The 20269-nt window shown below is 39.2% G+C and overlaps 1 protein-coding gene across 1 annotated transcript; it reads left to right on the plus strand.

The window, feature by feature from the left end:
* The first annotated feature begins 6220 nt into the window (after window positions 1-6220).
* Window positions 6221-18344, plus strand: LOC109487582 (sodium-dependent lysophosphatidylcholine symporter 1-A-like). Its single transcript, XM_019791589.1, has 11 exons — window positions 6221-6697; window positions 7158-7279; window positions 7854-7980; window positions 9001-9079; window positions 10811-10959; window positions 11686-11776; window positions 12377-12501; window positions 13376-13459; window positions 14231-14323; window positions 17325-17542; window positions 18120-18344. The coding sequence occupies exons 1-11, from the start codon at window positions 6548-6550 to the stop codon at window positions 18256-18258; spliced, it is 1377 nt and encodes a 458-aa protein (XP_019647148.1). The 5' UTR covers window positions 6221-6547; the 3' UTR covers window positions 18259-18344.
* The last annotated feature ends 1925 nt before the right edge of the window (window positions 18345-20269 follow it).

A 20269-nucleotide genomic window follows, 5' to 3' on the forward strand; every position in this document is an offset into this window, starting at 1 on the left:
TTCTTGATGAGTCGCGGAGCTATGGTAGCCTGGATGCCATCCTCCAGAGTTATAACCACCGGCTGCGTATTGTCGCTAACTACCATGGACTACCCAGGCCTAGAGCCAGGACAGAGCCTCGGTGGACTTGATTTTTTTTGAGAATAGGTGAAAATCAATGCGCGCGCGGATGTCATCCATAAAATTAAGGCGGTGTGGCCTAACCCTTACAGACAGCTTCAAACAGAGGTGTCGGTTTCGCCCCAGCCTTGCTCTTGTCCTCCGTGATTTAAAACAGAGGTAGATCTGCTCGGAGGCGGAACAAAATTAACTGAATTCTTGTTTCACCTCAAGGTCAAAAACACGTGGGACGGTGAGGGAGACAACAGGGGATGGTTCTGAAAGTTTTGTCTGGAACATCAGGCAAAATCAGTTTTATTGAGGTAGACCAACGAAACGTTTGATGTTAGATGACGGTTTTCATATGGACATTGGATCATTTTTTTAATGATACATACAGTGACAAGACGTGGTGGCGACACACTCAAGTTACACTTATATTCATGTCGCCACCAGACAATACGTAATACAAATAAGCAAAGCACGAGTTTTCATATAGAAGTTGAATGCAATAATTAATCAATGAATAAGTGAAACAAATATATAAATACTGACAGGATTGATCAACATATTACAAAAAAAAAACAACGATTTGATTCTACCAAAAATGTATGTACATGTAGTAGTATTTGAGTATTGTACATTGTTGACAGAAAAGAAGAACCTCTTAAAAGTAAATGTACCAGAATATCATCTGAAAGATCATCCAAGTCAGTATGACCACTTTTCAGGGATCATTGACGTATAGAAAATGAAGCACAATTTTCAAACAGATAGCACTGCAGTTCCAGAGCAAGCCGCTAGGGGGCCCAAACTCACGCCACTTCTTCCCCAGCACAGGAGCTACCTACCTCGTACCATCCAAATTTCGTCACCCTAGCATGCCTAGATCATGAGATATCAAAACCGGAAGTTCAGCTGCAGTACCATAACAAGCCTCTAGGGGGTCCAAAATCTCATCATTTTGAGGTCTCATCAAGACCTACCCACCTACCAAATATCAAGATAATCCATCTAAGTTTTCTCGAGTTATCGTGTCCACAGACGGACACCTTCTTGGCGAAGGTAAATATCAACGAAAACTTGCAGACTGTCTGCTACTTATCCAAATAAACATTTAGTTGTTTTTGACACGCACCTTCTAAATTTACAAGTGTAGTTAAGAATGGCATGCAGACTAGGCGACTAAAAAAACGTCCCCGCAATCAAGTTTCAAGTTTTGTACATTCAGTGTCGTCTGCTAATAGCCTCTCACCCACACATCAGACGCGGTAATACATGTTGGTAGTACACAAAAATGACCTTATAAACCTCAAGGTCACAAAGGTCACGACATCTTAGAAGACAACCCCCAGGTGGTCCGTCTTAGACGATGTTTTCTCGGAGGAGACGGATGTCTTCAACCGTCGAGATTTACGATTTTCCATCGACCCCTGCTGACAGTTAGTCTACCGGATGACATTGACCTTCGCCCTGTTGCCACTAATTTGTCCCAAGTTGTGGCTACAGCGAACCTTCGGTGTTGCCTGGTCAAGACTCGAAGACATCAACATGGCGGCGTCTTGCTGGCGCCTGACTGTCCTAAAGGACGAGTGGGACGTCGGCTTAACGAAATAGTAACCTGTCAAATGGCACGGGGCAAGGGATCAGGCACGGACATCGGCTGCAAAATAATGTAGTCTACTGCAATTCCTGATTTTTTTTTCACTGTACTGTTATGTTCACTGTTTTCACTGTCACTTCTGTACCGTGAACTTATCATCACATTTCATAAATAATTCCTGGACTTTCTTTTTCCTGCACCTGTCGCCACCGTGAATATATAGTTTCGTGAACATGTCATCTTTTCTCAGACCTTGAACTTTTGCTACCGTGAACATATGTGCATGCCATGTATATGCTAGATGTATACTATGCTTCGTGTGATATTGGTTGCTGCTGTAGCGCTATAGCCTGATACCATGGTGACCAAGTTACGGGCCTGCATAGGACTGTTTTACTATTTCCAGGCAGTCGTAAAGAGAACATGCCTTTCTTTTTGACAGACTATCTTTCCAGCCGGGCTTTTTGAATAGAATTCCCGGCGTGCGCTAGTCTGGGTGTATTAAAGAAACAGATCTAGAAGGCGAGTAGTAGAAACAGATAAAAAAAAACACTGGCCGGGGTTCTAACCCACGACCTCCCAAGCACCAGCTTCAGACTCCGACGCTCTAACCACTCGGCCGAAAAGGTCTAGACCCATCGGCCGCCTATAAATCCTCCACTGATTCGTCCTCGAATCTTCCGAATTCGAAATCCCTGGAGCTGCACTCTTTGCCAGAACTCCCAGGGCCGGTGTGGGAACCACTGTAAGAAACAGGAGGAGCAGTTAAAACCTACTGGTCCCGGGCCGAACCCACGACCTCCCGAGCACCAGCTTCATAACCAGACGCTCTAACCGCTCGGCCAAAAAGGTCTAGACCCATATAAACCCTCCACTGTTACATGGGCCTTGGCGGCGGGCAATACTACCGGCACGGTGACCTACGATGGTCTGGATACCAGGCTACGGATGCTGTCGAAACTCTCCAACACTTGCTGCGCTCAACCAGTCATGATAACAGTCATCCTTCCCGATCCAGTCTCTCCCCACCCCGGGGTTATCACAGGTCATCGCGCAGCTGTATGTTCTCTAAGGGCTGCATCAACAGTCCTGCAGCCGATAACAACTCAACTCTGAGGTCGGAGGATTTTCTCCTGACGTTAGAACAACTACCCGCCTTCTCTGATGAAAGCGCATTTATCAGTTTACATGTTTGTCTTCATATAAAACTGACACGTACTCGTTTCGTGACATATTTCCTCTTGTTGTTACTTTGATAACCGTGGACTTTCCAGGCATGCATTTCTTGTAGATTTAGGCCACGGCTAGTAATTTTTATGGGTGACATCAGCGCGCGCATTAATTTTCGCCTGATTTTGGAAAAAAAAAATTTTGTTTCCCTCTGACAGTGGTCAACATGTCGAAAATGGGCAAAGATATCAGTTGCCATGCCGGAAGGTGGATGGCAGATAACTATGAAGAGAGGAGACAAGAAAGGGCTTTGATTTTACTTTGATGCAGTGATATGTGATGCTGGCTGTGTATATGCGAAGGTCCCACTGATTAAACCCATTTGTACAGTAATTGAGTCAAAATTGGAAAATGTAGGAACCCTGTTTTTTTCGGCGCGCCTTGTTTTTTTTCCGCCCGCTCGCATTAGATTTGGAGTCTGCAGGGGATGTCATCCATAAAATATACTTGCTGTGGCCTTAGCTAAGAACACTATCATATTAAATGGCGCCTCAGAAAGGTAAGATTTGATTTTTGATGGTGACATGGTCACCTTGTAATCGAAAGTGACAATGTTAGCGTTCAGTGACTTCAGTACATTTTAAATCTCCGAATCGCCTCCGGATGTTATCACCTTCCGGGACACGTGAAACCACCCAGCTGTTACTGTGTGTAGGTGACAAGTACACTGTGTAGGGAGGAAGAAAGTTAATGAAATGATAGATTAACCTATGGCCTTATATAATTTTCCACCAGCTAACTGCCATATGCCATTATTACATTCGCCAAGAAGGTTATGTTTTCAGCGGCGTTTGCCCGTCTGTTTGTCTGTGAACAGCATAACTCAAGAAGCTTTATATGCATTGTCATGAAACTTCGTAGGTAGGTAGGTGGGTAGGTCTTGATGAGACTTAGAAATGATTAGATTTTTGACCCCCTGGCGGCTTTCCTAGAAATTTGGATGGTAGATAGCTCTTGGGTTTGGAAGAAGTGACATGAGTTTGGGCCCCCTAGCGGCTTGTTCTGGAACTTCAGGAGCGTTTGATGAACAATTTTGAAGAAGGATAACTCAAGAACCGGTTGACGGATTGTCGTGATTTTTGGTATGTAGATAACTGAAGTGATGCTTGACATAATCAGATGACAATTATGCAAATCGTGAGCTAATTTGCATAATTAATTAGGAACTCTAGTTTCTTTCAACATGCGACGAAGATGACACACAAAAAAACGACGTCAATACCGGGAGCAAATGAGAGTGATTTTAATCTAAAGAGCTCGAGACGAGACTAGTGTTCAATTTTGACTTTACTCAAGTCAAATATACTTGAAGTTCCCTCGGCTATCTTGAACTTTGGACAAGGCCAAGATCACTTGTAGCGATGTAACTCATGGTTCCTCCTTCAACTTCACTTGCTAACTCTGATAAGTACCGTGAATGGTTGCGGGGTGATACTCACCTCAGAACTCTTAGAAATAGCAACTCTTTTACCCAGTACAAATGCAGAACTGCCCGGTATCAGAACAGCACTTTTCCCTTCTGCCTACGACTGTTGAATGATGACATGTAAATATTTGTGCGGCCTCCATCTATATAGAATATCTTTTTTATGAGTAAAACGTTTCAAAATGTAGTCTCCAATTTGTTTTTGATATGTCTGGAAATTTATATTGAATGATCGTACCTTCCTGTTTTAATCTATTTGATAAGAATTTTGTATTATGTTGTCAATTAGTCTAAGATGAATGAATTGTTAAAGAACCACAATTCAGCCTATGTAAGGCTGCAAGGGTTTTTATCCTCAATAAACCATTTCATCATCATCATCATCAAGTATATTGACGCGAAAACGTTTTAACATTCAGTTGATGATATTGTGTATGTTTTGTTTGAAGTTGCTGTTCTGATAATTATTGCAACAGTTTCTAAGTATGCTATTCACATTGTCGATTTGATAACCTTGTTATCATATATACTATACTGTGATACAATTTCTATTATGTAGTGTATGGAACTGCTGTTATGCTTGATTGAAGTTGTTAAGGGTTTGTGTCATATTGATGTTAACACTTTTGTGTTATTATCGTTTATTATATAACCTCCTTGGTTATTCTTTGTACTTGTTTAACAGCTGTTCAACGCACCGCCCAGATATAGACATCCATCATAATATCGTAAAAAATTCCTAAATACTATACCTAAATAAACCCTACATAAAATCTTAGATTTATTCTTGCATGTTCAGTACGTGAAGTAAGTTGAGGTTGAGTGCTCAAGGACAAGGTCACATGTTGTGTAGTTTCCTGTGACCTATGGTAATACAGTAAACCAGTTATCACAGGCCAGGAGGTGCTCTGCCTAGCATGCAAAAATAAATGTTAACTGTGTGTGCCAACTTTAATCTCCAAGCAGATCTTTTGGTGTATCAAATTGGCCAGATACTACATACATGTATGCTATTTCCAGATACTTCATGTATATTTTTGACTCTATGAATCCTTTTACATAGTACAAATGAAACAAAAAGATGCAAACTTAAGCATTTTATGTCCAAAACATCCTCTGTTCCTTGTTTATATAAAACCATGTTGATTTGATTATATGGATAACATCCGCGCGCGCATGAAGTTTCGGCCGTTTCCAAAAAAAAGTTTTCAACCATACTGTAAATCGTACAAAACAGTTGCAAAAGGAGCAAATATATACCGTAATTTGCAAAAATAAATAATTTAAAAACGTCGTTGAATGCCAAAATCAAACGAAAAAGACGAAAATGTAAATAAATGAGTTTGAAAACTAGATTATTCGCCATACAATACTCATAACATGTCATTTGTTCGAAATTCATAACAACGTAACGTTAGATCTAGATTTCATAATGAAAGCAACTTTTTTTGCAATTTTTTTTTATTCGCGCGCTCGCATCAGTTTTGGGGTTCCCAGAGAATGTCACCCATATAATCAAATCAACATGGCCTAATTAGAGAAGCTATAACATCAAGCCACTTCTCTCCAGATCAAGTTGGACAGTTCTTTACTCGCTGTCGGACAAGTGATGTCATCACTGGCATGACCTTGGTCTTGTTTTCCAGACAGAGCTGTCATTCCCCTACCTAGTCTCCACCAGACTCCTTTTACAGGCTGAATAAATAGTAGAAATATCCCCTAAAACGGGGATATCATTGGCCAGAGAAATGGGCCCTCTCTGGCCAGCCAACTTCTCTGATATCTGGGTGGTGACCCTGTAATTAAGTAGCCACCGCGCCTTCTTGGGAATAATATAATGCTCATGTCCTGATCGTCCCTAACAAGAGGTGAACGACCTTCAGGTTAATGACACGACGGTCCCAACAGACATCAACAGGAAGTGGAAAGCACATGTGACCAACATCCGACGAATATGTGAGCGGATATTACCTGCAGAGACAACAACAACTCTTTTCCATAACATCTGTGTACTTGTAACGACTTTATGTTACTCTATCCAAGCCCAACACAGTCAAATGTAACGCTGCTTGGGACATTTTGCTTCAAACCTGTGTATTTGTGAGAAACCTTCAAATTATATTTATTGGGAAGAACTCGGAGGTTTTGTGTCTGTCGATGACCCCCGGAAGTGGCCGTACACTACCGTGATGTCCACAGAAGAAGAAGAAGAAGAAGAAGAGAGGAAACCTCTGTCTGTCGTGTCCAAGCTCTGTTACGGCCTTGGCGGGATGGCAGTGGACACGTTCTGGACCGTCCTCGGGGCTTATACCAACATCTTTCTGGTGGAGGTCGCTCAGGTATGTAATTTGTCTTACACGTGTAACGTTACAGACATACCAAGGAGTCATAATACTTCTGTATCCTTGGACATACTTTTTTGAATGTTATCACAATTAGCAACACATGTCCATTTTTTAGACATTCAAATTTATTTTGTCGTTCACTTTTACAGTGTTGGTGAAGGTTAGACATCCAGGGAAACTCATAGAAATTTTAAACTCTACTACTGGATAAATGACGTAACGTAATACGGAGTTGTAAACACTACTGTATTTCCGGAGTGATTCCACCACTTTTCTTCAGCGTCACTAGTGAAATAATTTTCGTGTTTTGACCTTTGAACGTCTAGGGTTTTGACACTGTTTTGACGCATCAGACTTTTATGTTTACTGTATGTTGTCCACTCTTGTTCTGGTATAGAATAATAATAATAGTGATACATGTAATAGTAATAATGTCCTTGGTATATTGTTTCAGCTGCCACCCCTGTTTGGTACATCGGTGGTATTTGGTGGTAGAGCTATAGATGCAGCCTGCAATTTCATCATTGGGCCTCTGATTAACAGAACAGACACAAGATGGGGAAAGATAAAACCATGGTAAGTATATAGCTCCAGATGAGAAGGCACAGAATATTTAATGATCTGCCCCGAGGTGAATATGGTGTGATCAAGCCACCGAGTGAGCGCAGTGAACGAGGTGGCTTTATGAGGTGGTTATAGCAATCAGATAGCTTGATTCAACTTTATTGTTACAATTCTCTACAATGAGTCATACTCATGCTATTAGGCCTAGGAAAAAAAACAGTTGTGTTTCCTGTTTCCAAAACCAACCCTAGAAAAATCTTCCCACCTTAGACTTTTTTGGGGTGTGGACCCCTGCAAGGGACATAAATATTTGAGCTGATCGACCTTTTCTATCTCCATGATCTGACACCTGAGTGATAAAACTTTGTACAATCGGTTTTCTAACATTGACATGGAAATCAGAAGTGCAAGTTTTACTTTGTTAAACTGTATTGTATAAGTTGGACCCCATAGATATCACTGAAGTCTAAAAAGACAAAGAAAAGATAACCTATCGACCCTAATTTATTTAGGACTGAAACAGGAAACACAATTCTTTTTTTTTCCTCAAAGGCCTAGGCACTAATGAAGTTTGTGAAATCCTCAGGATTCTGGGTTCCGGACTACTTCTCATGCCCATCTACATATTAGTCTGGTACGTCCCAGAAGTGGGACTGGAGGGGAAGTTGGCGTGGTACATCTTGCTGTATGTTCTTCTGATGTTTGTTAAGACGGTAAGTCGGCTCTTTATTTATTTAGGCCACACCAACATAATTTTATGAACATCTGCGCGCGCATTGATTTTCGCCTGTTCTCAAAAGAAAAAAAAACACGTCCTCCAAGGCTCTGGCCTGGCTCTATGCCTGGGTAGTCCATGGTAGTTAGCGACAATATGGAGCCGGGGCACCCAGGCTACCGAAGCTCCACGACTCAAGAACACAGTACATACGTACAGTGCCGATTCATAAATTCCGCAAAAAGCCAGCATGTGCCGGCTTGTCTTATACGTCACTATGTAATGGTGCAAATTCACATAATCCCAGCTTTGTATTCCTCACAGTGGTTTAGTAGCATTTTTATTTTTAGCTTTGTTTTATTTGCCGCACGCACTAGTTTGGGGGTCTTCAGGGGATGTCATCCATAAAATTAAGACGGTGTGGCCTTATTACACATAACTGAGTCAAGCTAACTTTGCTCAGTTTAGACTAGTATGAACACCCATAACATTAAGTCTCCACCAGACTCCTTTTGCAGGCTGATAAATACATGTAGTAGAAATTGGCGTAAAAAGAGAATATATATTTGGCCAGAGGAGATGGCTGCCATAGAATCTCCAGTTTGCCTCAGCACTATTTATCAGCCTGCAAAAGGAGATTGGTGGAGACTACATAACACTATGTCATATGCATACCATACCGGTAGCAGGATTTTGCTTGGGGGGTTCAGTCCCATCTACTGTCTGAGGGACCAGCGAGCGCCGTAGTTGTAAGCTAATCCTATAGGGGGGTCCTTCTGAAATGGCATTTCCTGCATTTTTGAGAGGCTTTGAAAGGAAAAATCGGAGACAAATAGGATTACTGAGTCCCACTGGTGATACACATCAGTCCACCTTTTAAAGAATTATCTTGGAGCTTTAGATAAAAAGTGGACCTTTGAGCATGTGTGAGAAAGTTGTAAACGTATATATCCTGAAAATGGCAGAAGGTCTGGGAATATACTTTTGACATTGTGCTTTATTCCTGTCACATGGACAGGCCCTGTCCATCTCATCTCGTGCCCTTGTTGTGTTCCTGAGTCATAACAGTCAGGACAGGGACTCAGCCACTGTCTACAGTAAGTATTGTTTCTTTAGGCCACACCAATTTAATTTCTTGGTTAACGGATTTTTCTAGAAAAATAATGGAGCGGGCGGGCGAAAAAAAAATAAAAATAAAAATAGGCCTAGGCATCCTATTATGGCCCAAAATGGTACTATAGGAGCCATGAAGTCAACACACCAGGCTGGGTCAAAATTTAAACAATGAATTTTTAACTTTTAATGATACCATTGCATTGAAAGATGGAATAACTGTAACAACTAGGATGAAAAGGACTGTTTTCAACTGTTCAGAGCAAAATATGAGCATTTTGCAGTTGATTCTGAATTTTTATTTTTATTTGCAAATCGGAAAAAAATGAAGCGGGCGAATCCGTTAACCAAGAAATTTAATTGGTGTGGCCTTAAGGTGGAAAAGAAGGATAGCTGAGGCATATTTAGAAATACTACAAACTCTATCTGATATGGTAGTCTTTTGGATCTATTTTTTAATTTTCCCATGTGGTCTAGTGGTTAGAATTTGGCGCTCTCACCGCCAAGGCCCGGGTTCGATTCCCAGCATGGAAACCACTGTAAGAAACAGGTGGAGCGAGTAGAAACAGATAAAAACCCCTGGACCCTGGCCGGGGTTCGAACCCACGACCTCCCGAGCACCAGTTTCAAACCCAACGCTCAAACCACTCAGCTAAAAGGTCTAGACCCATCGGCCTGCAGGTCAGTTGGTAGCGCCTATAAACCCCCACTGTTACACTAGGACTGACTGGCCATGGAGTTAAGGGCCACACAATAACTGCATCTCACATTAGCTCTGAGGAAGGTACTGATAGACATTGAAAATATAAGCAGGTGAGAGACATTACTGGTTGCATATAAACTTTGAAAATCCCAATATCCTGATGAAATTATTTTTGGTTGCCATACTCAGTTTGTAAACTAACAAAGTACATGTATCAGGTTATATTGGCAACCTGCATTTCCCCTCTGGTCTTTCAGTCACTGAGGCCACACCAATTTAATTTCTTGGTTAACGGATTCGCCGCTTCATTTTTTTCTGATTTGCAAATAAAAATAAAAATTCAGAATCAACTGCAAATTGCTCATATTTTGCCCAGGACAGTTGAAAACAGTCCTTTTATTACCACTTGTTACAGTCATTCCATCTTTCAATGCAGTAGTATCATTTAAAAGTTCAAAATTCATTGTTTAAATTTTGAACCAGCCTGGTGTGTTGACTTCATGGCTCCTATCGTACCATTTTGGGCCATAATAGGATGCCTAGGCCTGTTTTTATTTATTTATTTTTTCGCCCGCCCGCTCCATTATTTTTCTAGAAAAATCCGTTAACCAAGAAATTAAATTGGTGTGGCCTGATGAAAGCTAGTGGATACTAGCTGAAACGCCTGACCGTTTCCAAAACCATATCCAATTGCTTTTTGGCATATTTTGGCAATGGATGTAAGGAAGCACATTAGAACCTATTACTGATCTTGACAATTCTATTCATAAACCTAAGGCCTGTGACATTACATATGGATAATGTGAATCCATTGGGTATGCTTCAGCAAAGACATTCCAAGATAAAAGTGACAAATAAAAAGTCAGTTGTATAGCCTGAACTAGTTCTAGAAAAAAGAATAGCTACATTTATTGGTATCTTTTTGAGTGTCTTATATATTAAATGGTGAAAGGTTTTGTGTTATTGGTTTTATCCATTATTTATTTCAACATAGACAATTTGTTTCGTACAGGGGGTCTTTTTGTACTGCTGGGAATAGTGGCAGGAATGGCCATACATGGACAGATTGTGGCCTTGTATGAACAAGCACAGTTTGACCCATGTACTAACAGTACCAATAGCACCAACAGTACTATGGATAACAGTTCTTTGGCAGAAGTGGTGAGTATTGTAATGTGCTATTAGTTCATGTTCATGATGTACATGTGTATGTGTGTATAAGGCCATGTTGATTTGATTATATGGATGACATCCTCCGGGAACCCCAAAATTGATGCGCGCGTGCAAATAAAAAAAAGTTTTGCAAAAAAAAAAGTTGTTTTCATTATGAAATCTACGTGGTCATGAGGGTTGAACAAATGGGACAGAATATGGTTTGGCGAATAATCTAGTCTTCAAGTTCATTTCTTTACCATTTCGTCTTTTTTCGTTTGATTTTGGCATTCAACGACATTGGTATGGTTTTTTTGTAACTTATGGTTTATTTTTGCTCATTTTGCAACTGTTTTGTATGATTTACAGTATGGTTGAAAACTTTTTTTTTTTTGTAAACGGCCGAAAATTCATGCGCGCGCGGATGTCATCCATATAATCAAATCAACATGGCCTAATGCATAATTTGCAACTCATACACACACACACACACACGCACGCACATCATGCAAACACAGATGTACAATTATTGTATTTCCCTCCTCATATTTTCTGAAAGATTGTCATTGACGATTATGCAAATATTATTTTCAGAAATCTTTTTGACGTCAGCATTTTGCATAATTTTGTATCAAACAATTTTAATTGCCTTTGATATATGTTGGCGCAGAAGTACATAACTGTTACAATGTTGGTGAACACACTAGTGTTTGATACTTTCTTTTATCACTATAGAAAACTGGTTACCTGATATCAGCAGGAGTTATTGCTGGCTTGACACTTGTCTGTGTCCTTGGGCTTCTCATTGGAACAACTGAAAGAAAAGGTGTGCTTCGATATTTGTTTATGTCAAATATATAAGGCCACACCAATTTAATTTCTTGGTTAATGGATTCGCCCGCTTCATTTTTTTCCGATTTGCAAATAAAAAAAAATTCAGAATCAATTGCAAAATGCTAAATTTTGCACCAGCCTGGTATGTTGACTTCATGGCTCCTATCGTACCATTTTCGGCCATAATAGGATGCCTTTTTTTTTTTTTCGCCCGCCCACTCCATCATTTTTCTGGAAAAATCCGTTAACCAAAAAATTAAATTGGTGTGGCCTTATACAATGTAAGTGATGATTGTCATAATTGCACTAACAGTACTACCATACTTGTCTGTTTGCCAGTCTTATCGTAACTGTGTAAAATCATAAAACTTCTAAATGATGAAAAAACCTATTATATAGTAATTACATGTACCGTATAATGTGCCGTTAGGTTAAAAGGGATAATATATTATGCACCAATCATTGTATAGACTGATTTGGTAATGTTTGTCATAAGAGATACATGTATATATGGCAAATTCTTGTTATCAAAATTTGCACTTGAAGAGTTTTCATGTTGTTCTGACCCAAGATATTCCTTTGAATGTTGCAGATATTTCAAATACGTCCCAACAACAGCATTCACAGTCATTCATCATGATGATCAAGTCAGTTTTGACATTTCGACCCAATGTCTTTCTTTTGCTTATATTCACCAATGTGTCGCTAACCCTTGCCGTGAGTATAGTCTCCACTTTAATTTCTTCTGAAAGAAAAGTTCCACTTTGTTGAGAATGATGATAATCTATAGTGAGTTTTGGTAAACACGTATGCATGTAAACCAATTACTAGCACTTAGGCCACACCAATTTAATTTCTTGGTTAACGGATTCGCCGCTTCATTTTTTTATTCTGCAAAAAATCAGAATCACCTGCAAAATGCTCATATTTTGCCCTGAACAGTTGAAAACAGTCCTTTTCATCCTAGTTGTTACAGTTATTCGATCTTTCAATGCAGTGGTATCATCAAAAGTTCAAAATTCATTGTTTGAATTTTGAACCAGCCTGGTGTGTTGACTTCATGGCTCCTATCGTACCATTTTGGGCCATAATAGGATGCCTAGGCCTGTTTTTATTTTTTTTTATTTTTTTTGCCCGCCCACTCCGTTATTTTTTTAGAAAAATCCATGAACCAAGAAATTAAATTGATGTTGCCTTAATGCCAATTACAAACATGTTACTTGAGCAGCAGGTCAAAATTTCTATTATCATAAAATGTATTAGAAGCCAGATCTTGCTTTCAACAATGTTAATGACTGACAAACTCATGAATTGTCATCTCATGGGTGATGGAATACATAGGATAGTGTTCAGAAGGCCCATAAGGCAGAGCGTGGGTGCTGGGGGGAGTCAGTCGGGGTCTAGACTGAAGTGAGAGAGGTCCGGTGGCCTGTAGTAGAGCAGCAGTCTAGTATTAAACAGAGTTCCTGGAGATCGACCCCGGCTCATTTCGTGACACATGGTGTCAGAAGTGGGATCACTTTCACCGAGGGCAACACTCCGGTAGGTATGCTATATCATAACTAACTAATCATGTTTCACATGTTTTCAGATATTACTGGGGACGTCAGTTCTTTACATACAGTATAAATTAGACCTTGCAGACCAGGTCCAAAATGCAATGCTAGCATTTGTGGTAAGAGAACCTTGTCTGTTTGTACTTTCAAATGCTATATAATATATTATATATTATTGATAATGTAACCTGGGTTCTTACAGAAAACTTGAGGCTATACAAATCTTATAGATAGGTTCTGATAGTTTCTTTGCATTATACTAACTTCCAATAGCTATAATTTTTTTTACTTTATTGTTTTTCATTTTTTTACTTTATTCAAATTATTGTTTTTCATAAAGTACAAGTACATACATGTAGGTGACTAGTAACAATTTATAAGCCAAAAGACCAATATACATGTACAGTACAATTTTCATATATTTCTTAATGAGCATTCAACTTGACTAAACAGTAGCTCTCAGACGAACCCCCCACAAGGCTCAAAGGTCCACTTTTTGTTCCACTCTTTATCTTAAGTCCAAGATTTCTCTTTAAAATCACCAGTGGGCTGGAATCCTAGAAAAACTGATCACTTTGTCATTGAATAAAAAGTTATCTCTGAATTTTCCTTTGAAATCCTCTCAAAAATGCAGGAAATGCCATTTCAGAGGGTTCATTTTTCAAATGACCCCCCCTAGGAACCTCGTGCCTTCGGCGCTCGCCTCGCGCCTATGGCGCTCGCTGGTCCCTCAAGCAGTGGATAGAACCCCCCCCCCTTTCAATTTGGGGCTACGGGCATGTCTTACATCCTGTATCATATTAAAAAGCTTATCCTATCAGTATTGATGTTAGTAATGATGTGACAAGTATTGTTGTGAAGAATGACGACTGTGTTTTATTTATCTGTAGCTATCTGCCGCTGTCTCCATGGTTCTCATGGCCAAAGTGGTGGCCAAGTTGGGCAAGAGGATTTCATTCATGTGCTATCAGCTGGTAATGCTATAATCCCATTCAAGCTCTTGTACAAATGTAGAACACTTGAACACTCTAAGGCCACACCAATTTAATTTGTTGGTTCTCGGATTCGCCTCTTCATTTTTTTCCGATTTGCAAAAAAAAAAAAAGATTCTGGTTCTGAATCAACTCAAAAATGCTCATATTTTGCCCCCAACAGTTGAGGAAATTCCTTTTCTTCCTAGTTGTTACAGTTTTTTCCATCTATCAATGCAGTGGTTTGATTAAAAGTTCAAACCCAGCCTTTTTTGTTGACTTCATGGCTCATATTGTAGCATTTGGGGCTATAATAGGATGCCTAGACCTGTTTTTATTTTTATTTTTTTCGCCCTGTCGCTTCATATTTTTTCTGAAAAAATCCGAGAACCAACAAATTAAATTGGTGTGGCCTTAGTCAAAGATTTTTCAGCACAACAATTGTAACAAGTACATTAAAGTTTCAGCCCTGAAAAAATTAGGGTCGTAGGTAGGGATTTTTTTTCATTCTTTTTTTTTTAGACTTCTTCTTTTACAATGAAATACAGTAAACCACAAAAAGTAAAAATTGTAAGATTGTTGTACAATCGTTTGGAACACCGATTGTACAACATGTCATCACTCATTGAGTCAGATCATGAAGCTCAAAAAAGGTAAATCTGCTCAAAAATTTATGCCCCTTTCAGGGATCCACCAAAAAAAAAATTTTAGGCTTAGGGTCGGTAGTTTTTTCTAGGGTCGGTCGGGAAACAGGAAACACAATATTTTTTGCCTTACTCTAGAGCAATGGTGGTGAGCCCCAGGCCCACGGTTGTTGTGAAACTGTTGATGGACAGCGCTACACTGAAGAACACTGTGTCCAGTCGCCGGTCAGCTTGTAGGCTGTACTCATCTACTATGTCATTCAGCATCGCCCTGTAAAAAAAAAATAAAAAATCCAGCCTTAATGCTACACCGATTTAGTTTCTTGATTCACTTACTTGTCTGCTTCATTTTTTTCTGATTTGCAAATACCAATATAATAAGGCCACACCAGTTTAATTTGTTGGTTCTCGGATTTTTTTCAGAAAAAAAAATGAAGTGACAGGGCGAAAAAAACAGGCCAAGGCATCCTATGATAGCCCCAAATGCTATGATAGGAGCCATGAAGTCAAGATAGCTGGCTGGCTTGTAATTCAAACAATAATGAAATGCAAATTTTGAATTTTGAATCCAATCACTGCATTGATAGATGGAAAAATTGTAACAATTCTGAAGAGAAGGGACACACTGTTAAGGGGCCAAGTTGATTCAGAGCCTGAAATGTTTTTTTTTTTTTCAATTCAGAAAAAATGTTCAAGGGGGCGAATCCAAGAACCAACAAATTGAATTGATGTGACCTAAGTACCATTCAGATTCTGAATCAACCTCAATGTTTATATGTTGGCTCCAACAGGTGAAGAAAGTTATTATTCTAACAGTTTTTCTTATTAAGTTTGAACTATGGTCCATAGTATGGATACTCAGGGGGTGGCTAATCCTCTGTGTGATCTAAGTAAAAATGTGTTTTTTTTTACATGTAGGTCTTCTATATACTCTGACCTGTACCGTACATGTGCAGTCTACTCAACAATCCTTGATAACGTAACACATCAGACGTAAATATTGTACCTTTTTATCCGTGCAGATGTATATTTACTACAATCTATATCTCTTAGATGTGCAGTGTCTTTTTAACCATTGCCATTTTAATACCATCTTTTTAAATTGTCAATGCATTTTATTACGTAAAATACATTGTATTGTTTGTATGAATTGAATTATTGTTTTTAAACTGTGTAAATTGGACGCAATTCAGTGATACACTGCAATGTTCAATAAAGTGATCTTGAATCTTGAATTTTGAAAATTACATGAAGGGAAAGCGTCAGGTTGACTGATGATTAATTAATCATGTAGTTCACACAACATGAAATTAGAAGATCTTGGAAACATTCTTGTCTGTTTTCCTGTGATTCCTGATGAGTCAACAGGACATCAGGATTCATAGATAACCTTCTGTCAAAAGGACCAGATAATTGTAACAATTGTCCTACCATGGAATATAGAACCCTGCTGAGTTTGCAAAGCCAAGGAGGATGCAGACCACAATCAGGACTGCCAAACTCCTCTCTGGAATGAACTGAAGTCCAACAGCAAGCGGGATGATAGCCTGAATATACAATATTGTAGGAGAAAAAAAACAGATTAGTATGATTCAACTATCAGGATTGAAGCTGCCCTGAACTTACATGGGGCCTGCATGCCCTTTTCCGTAGGATATAATCGGCCATTTTAAATCATAAGCAGAGTGTAGACAGACCGCTCTAATTCAACGTAAAAGTGTACTTCCAGGTGCATTTTGCGTAGAGCGTAATTTGCCGTTTTGTTTCTGCTTAATGCATTGTAGCTATCCAGAATTTATCGTAAAACGTAACGGTGATATTTCCTGAATTCATTATCATCATCATCAACGCAATACGTAGCCAGCTTTCAAAATTTAGCATAGAGCGTTGTCGAGACCCCCATGCAGGCCCTCTTGCATGTATTTCAAGAAGGAAAACATGTACAAAGAAAATACATCGAAATGAGAACTGATTCATGCCACCTAATTTTAATCAAATCAAAGTCAAATTCCTGCCATTTAGGCCACACTAATTTAATTTGTTGGTTCTCTGATTTTTTCAGAAAAAATATGAAGCGACAGGGCGAAAAAAAATAAAAATAAAAACAGGTCTAGGCATCCTATTATAGCCCCAAATGCTACAATATGAGCCATGAAGTCAACAAAAAAAGGCTGGGTTAAAATTTAAAGTATAAATTTTGAACTTTTAATCAAACCACTGCATTGATAGATGGAAAAAACTGTAACAACTAGGAAGAAAAGGTTGGGGGCAAAATATGAGCATTTTTGAGTTGATTCAGAACCAGAATCTTTTTTTTTTTTGCAAATCAGAAAAAAATGAAGAGGCGAATCCGAGAACCAACAAATTAAATTGGTGTGGCCTTAAATATCACTTTCTTTCTAATTCTTTGTAGAATCGGTGGCTACAAAACCGGAGAATGTGTTCAGCCTGCCTCTGTTGGTACCTCTCTGGAGATTCTGGTCTCAGTTTTCCCGGCAGTATGTTCTCTCTTGGCTGTGGTCTTGATATGGAGATATCCCATCACAGAACAGAGGCGAGAGGAGGTTCAGAAACAGCTAGAAAACAGGTATGTTTTGCTCAATGATCATTGTATGGCAATTTTTGATAGCAAGGACATCTACATGTTTGCATTGTTGAATATACAAAAGGAACATTTGATACAAGTACAAGATTATCTAAAGATCTAAATGCAAGAAATAAAAATTACTGTAACTCCCAAGTCTACTGGGTTTGACTTCTTTTTTTAAGACAGAGGAAGACAAAAGATCCCACTTTTTCTGTAATGTCTGGGTTTTTAGATGTTAAGAGAATGAGTAGTTTTCATCTTTATACATGTGAAAGTTAGGGTAGAATTTGGAGGCTGCATCAAAGTGTTCCTTTCTCTGTTGTTTGCATGTCAGCATGCTACTTAAAATTGACTATCAATGGAACATGGTTCACTGTGATTTTTATAATTTCTTGGCAATGTGGAGACCTAATGCCACAGAGTTCATAACACTGCAATACATAAAATTCCAATATGTTTATGCACTAAGAAACTTCATAAAATACTGCAAAATCTCTTGAATGTCCAGTCTTCTACAGCAAAATCAAGTCCTTGCAAAGATAAATGATTTTACAGTATTGTTTTCCTGTTTGTGCAGAAAAAAACCAGAGAGAGACAACCAAGTTCCAGATTCAGAACTAACAGAGCTGGGTAAGGACCAACAGAGATGGTACTCCTCTGGGACAACGGAGTCATCATCTGAAGACAAAACCCCTCCATTGTCTGTGGATCAATAACAGGCATTGAAAGATGGAATAACTGTAACAACTAGGAAGAAAAGGACTGTTTTCAACTATTCAGGTCAAAATATGAGCATTTTGCAGTTGATTCTGAATTTCTATTTTTTTTTTTTTTTTTTTTTTTGCAAATTAGACAAAAATGAAGCAGGCGAATCCGTTAACCAAGAAATTAAATTGGTGTGGCCTAATCTTGTTTTTTTAGCCCGCCTTGTTTTTTTGTTGCACCCTATTGCATTAGATTTGGAGTCTGCGGAGGATGTCATCCATAAAATTTACATGCTATGGCCTATCTGAAATATACTCCTCCATCTTCTTTCTTCTGTCCTCCTTTTCTTCTGACAAGCCCCGCCTTAAAATTTATCTCCTTCAGGCTCATATATAACGTTACCCTTCTTATCTCTGTAAGTAAGAGCTCAATGAGGCGGTAAATGGGGCCGGGGATAGTTTTTAACTTGCCGCGAATTTATTTATGAAGGACCGGTTATCAACTTCAGCTGGGTGACCTTTCTGAAACTGGCCGAGATGTGGGTCGCGTCCTAATAAGAGTAGAGTGAAAACAAAGACATAGAATAGAAAGGTAACATTTGCAAAGCAAAGCATAATGTTTACCTTCGCATATGGTCTGCTCTGTTAATTCTTACTCGAATACATTCAAATATATGGTCAGACAGGAGTCTAAATCCCTCGTGCTATAAAATTGCAACATGATGTAACCCAACACTAGTTACCATGGTGACAGACGTCTGGTTGTTCAGGTCATCGACTTTATTGGTTTGGAGAAGAAGAAGAGAAAACATAGCAAAAACAATGTTTGTTTGTGGGAAGAACAAACATTCGGTAAATATGAAAAAGAAAGAGGCAGAATAGCTGTCATTGCGTACTAGGCCCAGCCTCTACCGGGCTTCGGGAGGCGGCTGGAAATAGTAGAAATTGGTCAAACAGACGAAATATAGAGATACATTTGTAACATGCCGAGGGAGTTGGTCCGCTAGAGAGTACATTTTGCCGCATCCGAAGCATGGTAGAGGCCCTTCTCACAGCATGGACCCGTTGAAAATTAACCGGCTGGTTCAGTCTGAAATAGGGCGGCAAACTGCTGAAAGGTCCGGTCCTGCTGATGATATCTGGCTGCGGTATTCAAACCGGGCAGGGTGAAGGTCAGGGGGTTACTGTGGTCAGCTATCAGGTCATACAAGGTCAACAGTGTCCCATCTGGACATAGCTTCTGTCATGCTTTGATGGACGACAGAGAAACCAAGAAAAAAGGGAAAGAAAAATGAAAGAATGAATGAATGAAGGAAGGAGGGAGGGAAGAAAGAGAGAGGGAAAGAAAGGAAGAAAGAAAGGAAGGAAGGAAGAAAGGAAGGAAGGAAGAAACAAAGAAACAGAAAGTAAGAGAAAGAAAGAGCAAGACAGAAAGAAAGAAAAAGAAAGGAGGAGAGAGAACGAAAGAAAGAAAAAGAAAGAAACAAAGAAAGAAAAAGAAGATTCTAATTATTCTGTAGTTGACTTTCGCCAAGAAAGTACGTAGTGTTCAGACTCTGACCACTTGCTTACTAGCCGTGTTCAGGTCATATTTCTTGTCTTGGTTGGATATCTTTAGATCTCTATGTGGGGTCTTTCTACTCAGACGTGAAGTGAACCGTAATATATTGACTCTGGTAGAAGATATTTCCCTGTAGTATAACGTTACGACATTGATTGAAAAACTAGCCAGATGTACAAAAGTCACTTGAACTTGAAAGTTATTAGTTAGCGCTAATGACAGGTATTATTTTCCACAAAACAATTTATCTAAATGCAGGCTGAACTTCTTTCTACCACTAATCAGACTGACACATTAAATTGTGTTCTTTAGGCCACACCAATTTAATTTGTTGGTTCTCGGATTCGCCTCTTCGTTTTTTTCTGATTTGCCAAAAAAAAAATTGATTCTGGTCCTGAATCAACTGAAAAATGCTTATGTTGAGGAAAGTCCTTTTCTTCCTAGTTGTTACAGTTTTCCCAT

Source organism: Branchiostoma belcheri, unplaced genomic scaffold (assembly GCF_001625305.1).
Source record: "Branchiostoma belcheri isolate BF01 breed outbred unplaced genomic scaffold, Haploidv18h27 scaffold9, whole genome shotgun sequence".
Taxonomy (NCBI): domain Eukaryota; kingdom Metazoa; phylum Chordata; class Leptocardii; order Amphioxiformes; family Branchiostomatidae; genus Branchiostoma; species Branchiostoma belcheri.

Bases quoted from the DNA above. Each gene is read 5' to 3' on its own strand.
- LOC109487582 (XM_019791589.1), top strand. From the start codon at position 6,548: ATGTCCACAGAAGAAGAAGAAGAAGAAGAAGAGAGGAAACCTCTGTCT. The intron at 6,698-7,157 runs GTATGTAATTTG...ATATTGTTTCAG, and splicing joins TTCTGGTGGAGGTCGCTCAG to CTGCCACCCCTGTTTGGTAC. The intron at 11,777-12,376 runs GTGTGCTTCGAT...TGAATGTTGCAG, and splicing joins TGGAACAACTGAAAGAAAAG to ATATTTCAAATACGTCCCAA.